Source organism: Myotis davidii, unplaced genomic scaffold (genome assembly GCF_000327345.1).
Source record: "Myotis davidii unplaced genomic scaffold, ASM32734v1 scaffold227, whole genome shotgun sequence".
NCBI lineage: Eukaryota > Metazoa > Chordata > Mammalia > Chiroptera > Vespertilionidae > Myotis > Myotis davidii.
In genome coordinates, this window is record NW_006298519.1 from 1,934,177 (window position 1) to 1,943,151 (window position 8,975).

Here is an 8,975-nt window from a genome sequence, read left to right on the forward strand (position 1 = left end):
CAGGGGTGGTGCCACAACATTAGTAACAAACAGAATTTCCGGAGGATGAGGCCCAGAAATCAGGATTTTTAAAAGATTCCCAGGTGATTCTAGTGTGCAGCCAAGGTGGAGAACCACTGCTCTAGAAACAGACCAGCGGCCTGCTGGCAGGAGCTGCAGGGACAGGCAGCTCCTCTACCTTGAACCCCTCACCCTCTCGCAGTCCGGGCGGGAGTGTGCAGGCAGCACCGTCCCGTGAGGGGCGCTGGGTGGAAGGCGCCGCCATCGGACGTAACATGCGGCCGCTGCGTGGAGACGGCCCCTCTTCCCTCCCGGCCCTGTTCTTAAACGTCCCCGGGACAAGTGACCTGCAGATGCCTGAGGGGGGTAACGCGTCAGTTCCTTCCAGCCACAAAGCTGACCTAGCTGTTTTGCAGTAACGAGAGACTGCTGTTCAAAACACTTCCAGTGACTTTTTTTAAAATATACTTTTATTGATTTCAGAAAGGAAGGGAGAGGGAGAGGGAGATGAAAACATCAATGATGACAGAGAATCACTGATCCGCTGCCTCCCACACACCCTACCCTGGGATCAAGCCTGCATGTCCCCCGTCCGCAAATTAAACCGTCACCTCCTGGTTCATAGGTCAACACTCAACCACTGAGCCACACCAGCCAGGCACCTTCCAGTGACTTTTAACACTGTGGTGAGTTTCCCCAACGGTGAGGTGTGCGCATGGGCGCTGTCCCATATGGCCCTTACTCCTCGCGTTCACCAGGCCGTTACCTGACTCAGCAAGCACTTCTTCAGCCCTACTATGTGCCCTGTCGCTGGGACCCCGTGCCCTCGCTCCCCAGCTGAGGGTGTCCCACCAGCAGCATCACAGCCCCCACCCCACCCACTGACAAGATCCCCGCGGGGTTTGAATTAGAGAGAGCACCAGACTCACTTGGAGGCGCGTTAGAACAATACCGACACCAGCACCCGCCTCAGAAACACTGGCGCAGTGGGGCCTGCAGCAGGGCGCTGAGCCTTTGAAAATCTCCCGGGCGATGCGAACACGCAGCTAAGTTGGGAGCCACTAAGAGGTAAAAGGGAGAAATTAGAAATCGTTCCCCATCACGTCTCCCTGAGCTACATGAGGACGTGATGGAGCATCTGATGCTCGGAAGGTCTCTCCAGGAGCCCATGCTTCTCGGAGAGAGAGCACCGAGAAGGGCCTGGCGACAGAAGGCAGGGTGTCTGTCCTGTGGGACGGGGGCGGGCCAATGATCTCTCTCCTCATTGATGTTTCTCTCTCTCTCCTTCTCCCTTCCTCTCTGAAATCAACAAATATGTACATATATTTTAAATATGTATGGGAAATAAATGGAGAAAATTCTGTATAAAACAAGAGAATGGGCGTGTGCTATTTGCCTCCCTTCCAAGGACCCATTCAAATAAAAGCAAAGGGCCTTTAAAAGCACTGAGCCCACAACAGCAGAGAGGCGGGGGGAGGGGGAGGAGTAGGGAGGCCTCTCTCTCAGGGGAGCGGAGCAGACCCCGGAGGTTCCCTTTGTCGGAGGGGATTCGTGATATGCGGCTTCTCTGGACATGGGAGGGAGGCTGCTCTGGGCACTGCCCGCAGGTGGTACTGCCCTGCCCGCAGGGACTAACAGGGGTCACCTGAAGGCCAGACTGTGCTTCCCGGAAGGCCGAGGTCTGGGACCCTAATCTCTCCCCGGGGCCCCCGAGGGCCTGTGTGACCCGGCTGCTCTGCCTCATTAAGACTCTGCTCGGTGTGACAGGCACGTACGGTGACTAAGAACCTAAATCCTCACCAAAGCACCAGAGTCAGAAATAGACTTCACTAATGAAGTTAGGTTGTAAATCCCTATTAATAACAGAAATCTATTTAAAGAGACACACAGACAGTAAATGTTCTAACACACTGAGTTTATAAGGTGATGGAAACGTAAAATGCCTCCACGAGTCATCTGTGGGTCGCACCCCGCATGACTTGGTGCTGGTCTCATCTCCGAGCAGGAAATGCGCAGTGAGGAACGCCAGCGCCCACGCGCCCCAAGTGGCTGCAAGTCCTTTGCAGCATCATCTCACGAGCAGCCCCAGCAAACGCCAGCTCCCCGAGACCTAGAGTGGCCTGGGCGGGGGGGGTGGGGGGGGCACGATCCTTTGTCCAGAGGAGCTGCAGTGCCAATGTGTTTAGTAGACACCAAAGCTAATTAAATATACAACCTCTCCTCAGACTGAACTCAGCTCAGAAGTTGTTTTTTGGTGAGTTTTTTCGCTTGTTTATTTTTCTATAATTTTTTTGATTTCAGAGAGGAAGGGAGAGGGATAGAAACATCAATGAAGAGACAGAATCATTGATGGGCTGCCTCCTGCACGCCCCACACTGGGGTTTGATCGGCTGCCTCCTACACGGCCCACACCGGGAATCAAGCCCACAACCCCGGCACATGCCGCGGACCGGAGTCGAACCCAGGACCCCTCAGTCCACAGGCCAGTGCTCTATCCACTGAGCCACACCAGCTCAGGAGCTCTGCAGTGAGTCCACTAGCTAGCCTGGGGGGAAAGGAGGCAGGGAGAGCCCAAAGAAGCAGCACGTCCATGGAACATTTCCCGCGGCTGAGACTGTGCCTTGGGAGAATAAATCTCTCCTTGGAGGGGAAGGGGTGAGGCAGTGGTGGTCGGCTGTGACGCAGATGCAGTGGCCACAGCCCGAGTACGGTGCTTTTCGGCTCCAGAGCATCCCTACGTCAGGGGGGGCAGTGGTCACTGAAAATGAAAAACAAAACCATATCTAAAAAAATAACTCAGTTTTTAACCCAGAGGAGCAGTTGTCCTTGGATTTCTCCTCCTGCACCGTGTTGTCAGCATGTAGCCCGAGGGTCCTGCCCACGGAAACCAAGTCCTCCCACCTCCCACCCCCTCTCTGCGCTGCATCCCACTCCTGCCCCAGGGCTGACACCCACGTTCCCCCTCACCTCCCCCATCTGTCTCTGTCACTCCTGACCCCGGACCCGGGGCCACGGTTCTCCCTCCTTGCTGTGGACTTGCATGTTTATGTCCCCTCCGAATTCTGATGTTCGGCGTCGACCTATGAACCAGGAGGTCACAGTTCAATTCCCCATTAGGGCACATGCCCAAGTGGCGGGCTCCATCCCCAGTGTGGGGGTGCAGGAGGCAGCCAATCAACGTTTCTCTCTCTCGCTCGCTCGCTCTCTCTCCCTCTCCTCTCCCTCTCCCTTCCTCTCTGAAATCAATAAAAAAATATATCTTTTTTTAATTCTGATGTTGAAACACCCCCCCTACAGTGTGGCGGTATGTGGAGGGGGCCTCTGGGAGGTGATGGGTGTGGGGGGGTGCCTGCAGGGTGGGACAGTGCCCTCCTAAGAGGAACAGAGCTGCTCCCCCCACCACGAGGAGACGAGGGAAGATGGCTGCCTGCAAGTGAGAGTCTCTCTCCAGGTACCGGCTCAGCGCATCTTGATTGGAGACATCCAGCCTCCAGAGCTGTAAGAATATATTTTAAGCCACGCGGCCTATGGAATTGTGCTGTAGTAGCCTGAGCACTAAGACACTCCTCCCCACCTCCCCACTTCGCCTGCCCCCCACAACCTCGGTCTCCCAGAGACGCGGGACTCAGAACTGCCACCTGAGAGACGCCCGCCCCCGAGGCGCGTCTTTGTCTGGAGACCCGCAAACCAAGTGCAGTCGATCTCATTGTTCAGGTGGTTCAAGGTCGCCCGGAACCAGCGAGTGCTGCACCACTGCTCCCGGTGAAGAATGAACACAGATGTAAGGAATACACATCGCACACGGGTTACAGCCTGCAATCCTACAACCAGCTCACCCCAGCAGAGTCTACTTTCTTTCCTTTTTTTAAAAGACTTTATAATTGATTTTGAGAGAGAGAGAGAGAAACATGGATGTGAGAGCAATACATTGATCAGCTGCCTCCTGCACAGCCCCTCACCGGGGATCGAGCCCACAACCCAGGATGTGCCCTGACCAGGAATTGAACCAGCAACCTTTCGATGCATGAGAAGACGCCCAACCAACTGACCCACACTGGCCAGGGCCAGATTCTATTTTCTTTATTTTACAAAAGAGAAAACGAGGCTCAGACCTGTTCCGTGACTTACCTGAGGCCATCCCGCTAACAGGGGTCAGAGGTGGGGTTCCCCCCAAGTCCAAGTGGCCCCAGGGCCGTGCTTCTCGCTCTGCACTGCACAGCCCGCTCCTGGCTCTAATTCCTACTCAGGGGGAAACTGGTGATAACCCTGAACTGCTGTGGCCAAAATTCTACTTCCTGTTCCCGCACCTGCCGACTTCCGGCTCCAGAGAATTCTCACCTGTGCGGGGTGCACCTGCAGGCAGGTCTCCCATCTCCTCTCCCCAGAGGTGTCTGCCCCACCCGAGTTCTGGAAATCTGGACGAGCATCACCGGCCCCGCAGGTCTTCCCCGGAGGTGGTGTCTGCTCAGAGCGCTCCGGGTCCAGGTAAGATGGTCCCAGGTGCTCCATGGGCTTTAGGTGAGAGCAGCTGCAAGTGGAGCTGAGTTTTGAAGAAAGGGGGCGGTACAGGGGGAGATAAGCCAGAGGTGGGCCAGGCAGGAGCCCGGACGGGAGCAGGTATCTGGAGTTCACCTGATGAACTGACAGGACGCGCACGGGGAAGGGGTGGGTCAGGGAAACGGAGGCCCCAGGCCAATGGAAGGCGGAGGTGGCGATGAAATGAGCCAGTTTGGCTCCGTGGATCCGAAGGGTCCTGGGTTGGATTCCGGTCAAGGACACACACCTCGGTTGCAGGATCCTTCTGCACGAGCCCGTGCGGAAGGCAATCAATTGATGTGTTTCTCTCACATTGATGTTTCTATCTTTCCCTCTCTCTTCCACTCTCTAAAAGTCAATGGAAAAATATCCTCGGGTGAGGATTTAAAAATAATAATAAAATGAGCCTTTGCTTACCCGAGACCCAATTCTCTCCTACGAGCCTTGTCTGAGACAAGGCGGCCGAGCATTTAGGAGCTGGACGGTGAGCTCGGACAGTGAGCTCACGCTGGGCACCCGCAGACGCTTCCAGAGGGCAGAGGGCAGAGGGCCAGGATGACATCGCGGCTTCAGGAAGCTTTAGGACTGAAAGGAGGTGGGAATTCTAGAACCAGGGAGGATCGCAGCACGTCCGCTGATGGACTATAGAATCTTAGGGGGAGAAACGGGATGACTGTTAGAACTCTAAGCAGATTAGTCCAAACACAGAAACGCTTTGGGGGTTCTACGTAACATTTAAACTTTTTCGACAGAATGAACTTCATCTCTTAAAAGGCCCCAGCATTTCTGCGAACTTGCAGTAACAACAGCGTGTCCTACCCTTTCCTCCGGCACCTTTCAAGTCCGCTGCGGCCCGAGGACTCCATTTCCTTTGAAATGCATACACTTGGAACTATTTTGGTATCGGTCATGTGTAATATCGGGTTTACAACGCACAGACATGAATATAGGAGCGATCTCACATTTTAATATTAAGAGATGGAGCAGGCGGCCAAGTTATTACCGTGTGGTCGAAAGCCAGCGCTCCAGCCGTTAGAGGGCCCGCCCGGAATTTCTGAGTCATCGCCAGCAGCTCCGCAGTCTGGCAGCCACATGGCGGCTCAAGACGCAGGTGGTTTTGCCATAAACATCAAAGGCCCATGCTTGACCCCGTGGAGACCCCGCCGGGTCCAGCCGTGAGAAGACCTTGGAGGTGCCCGGAGCCCTGCCTGGCCCGGTACCTGCCTCAGTGTGCATGTCCTGTGCAGGGCGGGCGGGGCGTTGGGGGCCTCTGCGCAGGCCCAGCATCTCTGCAAGTTGGTGGCATCCTGGAATCAGAGAGAGAAACCCAACCTCTCCGGGGACAAGCCCAGAAGCCAGCCTCACCAAGCCTGGCAGCGGGTTTGTCTTGGCTGAGCCGGCTGGCACCCAGTGTTGGCTGTGGGGTCTGTGCGGCCGGGCCTTGTGGGCCGAGGTGCCCTGGGATGGGTGCCCTGGCACTGGCAGCTGCTGGCGAGGACTCACCAGGCTCGGTAGGAGGAGCTATTCCCAGAAGACGGGCTTCCAAATCCCATTTTGCCATCCAGAGCCCAGCCCCGAGGCCAGTGCTGCTATTTCAGTGTCTTCTCTCTGCACCCACAGATTCCCAGCTGCCGTGTCTGAGCCCGGCCGCACGCCCCGTATGTTCCTCCCAGCAGGCCTGGAGTCAGGCACCCCCCTTTCTCTGCCCAGCTTGTGCCCACGCATTCGGTTGGCAGACCTGGACTCAGGGAGGGGATGAGTGTCACGACAGCCAGGCCCAGGCCGGAGCTCAGCCTCCACAGAAGACTGTGATGGGCCCCACGGCCGCCCTTGGAGACACCACATATCAACAGCCTGGCCCCATGTCAGCGTGGCCTGGCCACAGACTGCCGGTCACCCCCAGGTCCACCGGCTGTGACGGGGGATGCAGAGCTGCTGTGGCCTGGAATCTGGTCTTCTGGACCCTCCCTCCCTGCAGGGCTGAGCCCAGTCTCCCAGGTGGTTCCGGCCATGAGGAGTTCTGGCCACTGCAGCCCCGGCCGAGCAGGAAGAGCAGAGCGTGGTGCGGCACTGCCAGGGTCCGACCTGCCCTACTCAATCACCGTGGCCTTGGTGTCGTGGTTTGTAAAATAGGCTCTTTCCAGGCCTCTGTCAAGAATAACAGGAGCAAAACTGTTAGACAGTTGACTTTTGTGTGTTGCGTAACTTGGCTGCATACCAAACTAATTTTTACAAGTTTGTGTCCTAAATCTCAAATCATGTAATAATTTGCCTGTTTGCTGCAAAGCTATACTATGAACTAAAAAAAAATCATTTTCTTTATTTTTTAAATATATTTTTTTATTGATTTCAGAGAGGAAAGGAGAGGGAGAGGGAGAGAGAAACATCAATGATGAGAATCATTCACTGATCAGCTGCCTCCTGCACTGGGGATCGAGCCAACAACCCCAGCATATGCTCTGACCAGGAATCAACCCATGACCTCCTGGTTCATAGGTCGATGCTCAACCACTGAGCCACCCCAGCCAGGTTGTTCCCTTTTGCTCCTCTGCAACTGTGAGAAATGCCTGGGCAGACCTGCTGAGGGAACAATGACACAATGACACAATAGTGTGTGCACACAGCACACACTAGCAGGGACACCCACCCACCGGCACCATGAGAATGGATGGTGGTTGCTTTAAGCCTCCAAAGTCAAATGCGGGCATTAGGCGGTAACAGCTGATGGGCAAGATAGGTCATTGTTTGTTCTTATCTGCTGGATACTTTGGCCTTAAAATTCAATATATCTAGACTTTTATGTCTTTTCATTCTCACAACTGATGTCACCTTCGGGCTCTACAAACACATCTGTAAATGGATGCACACTGTTTCTGCAACAAGGAAAACACTTCCATTTCTACCAGGATGTATTCATACATGGACTAAACACAAAACTTCACTACTGGAAGGAAACCAAGCTTACTCAAGGAGTGAGTAAACGGCCTCTCCCACCCCACCTCCAACCACTACCAATGACAGTAAATAAACTGAATCTAGAAGGTATAAATGGGTAGGAGGTATAAAGCTATCTATATATATAAAAGCTTAAGCGACCGGCCAACCGGTAGCTATGATGCACACTGACCACCAGGGGGCAGATGCTCAACACACAGGCATGGAAACATGTAACAGACTGATGAATCTCAGAGGGAAGAGGGAAGCGGGGAGGGCGGGAAGAGATTAACTAAAGATCTTATATGCATATCAGAGGCCCAGTGTACAGATTCACACACCAGTGGGGTCCCTCGGCCTGGCCTGTGGGGATCAGGCCAAAACCAGCAGTCCGACATCCCCCAACAGGTCCCAGATTGCGAGAGGGTGCAGGCCAGGCTGAGGGCCCCCACCGGTGCACGGACCTCTAGTATATAAATTATTCAATACCTAAAAAGGAAGAAAAAGAGTAAGAAACATTTCTAAACTCCATTTTAAAACTTATTTTCACTAATGCACTTGAGTTTGTGGTTTTGGGAAGTAGTATGGCTACTAGGAGTTCGTGACTCAAGTCACATTCCAATGAGAACACCCCATTAGTGCTGATTACACCAACACAGTTAACCTTGCACAAGAGCCCTAAGAAAGTGGGTGAAGAGGCTGCCTGTCAAGTATTACTGAAGTGATGAAATAAATGCAACTGTATTACTATTTCATTTTGAGCAAATATATATCTTTGTTACCTTATCAATTTTTACCCAAAGAACAAAAAAAAAACCAAAACTGTAGAACTCATAAAACTTCCTATGAAAAACTTTCCGTATATTAGGAATCACCAACAGACCATCAACTTTCAGATATCACAGAGAATTTCTGCACCAAATTAACTATACTTTGCCATATTAATACAACCTGTGGCTTTTTAAAAACAACTATATTACCTCAAAACACTCAAATAAAACAATACTCCCACCTAGTGGATAAAAAAAACAACTGGCTTATTTCAGCCGTGAACAGCACCACCACAAAAAACAACTATAACTACAATGAATTTAAAATAAGTTTATTCTGTTTTTAATACCCTCAAAATACTTCTTAAAAAAAAGGAACCTATGAAACAGTGCTGCTGCTGCCCCCCAAGGAATGGACAGGTGACACAGGTGACAAAACCATCTGGAATCACGTGTAAATGTTACTCTGAATCTCATTTGTCATCACCAATTTCTTCAGCATCTCTGTGCTCTGGGGAATATTCTGAAAGGAGAGAATAAAGACGTTACACAGTGAGGCTGAGAATTCAGTTAGAAGAGACATGCAACCCCAATCCCTGCACTGGCGCCCACCTGGAAAGGGCGCTGCCATTCACCTTTCAAACAAAAGGCAAGTGGGTCACACATCTAAGGGTGTCCTCCTGTCACTCAAAACTCAGAGGAATCCCTGACCTCCGCAGACCGCCTGAAGCCCTT

At 52.9% G+C, this 8,975-nt stretch overlaps 1 protein-coding gene and 1 long non-coding RNA gene across 2 annotated transcripts in view; both read right to left on the minus strand.

Annotated features, from left to right (window-relative positions):
- The window catches only part of LOC107184728, a 3,717-nt gene extending 1,506 nt beyond the window's left edge, over nt 1–2,211 (minus strand). The window contains exons 1-2 of the long non-coding RNA XR_001515623.1: nt 1,912–2,211; nt 930–1,061 (exon numbers count right to left, since the gene is read on the minus strand). This is a non-coding gene — a long non-coding RNA (uncharacterized LOC107184728). The remainder of the gene's footprint in view (nt 1–929; nt 1,062–1,911) is intronic.
- Nucleotides 2,212–8,007: 5,796 nt separating this feature from the next.
- Nucleotides 8,008–8,975, minus strand: part of PSMG1 (proteasome (prosome, macropain) assembly chaperone 1) — a 13,440-nt gene continuing 12,472 nt past the window's right edge. Inside the window, exon 7 of the mRNA XM_015570726.1 lies at nt 8,008–8,763. Coding sequence (XP_015426212.1) covers nt 8,689–8,763 — 75 coding nt within the window. The 3' untranslated portion in view covers nt 8,008–8,688. The remainder of the gene's footprint in view (nt 8,764–8,975) is intronic.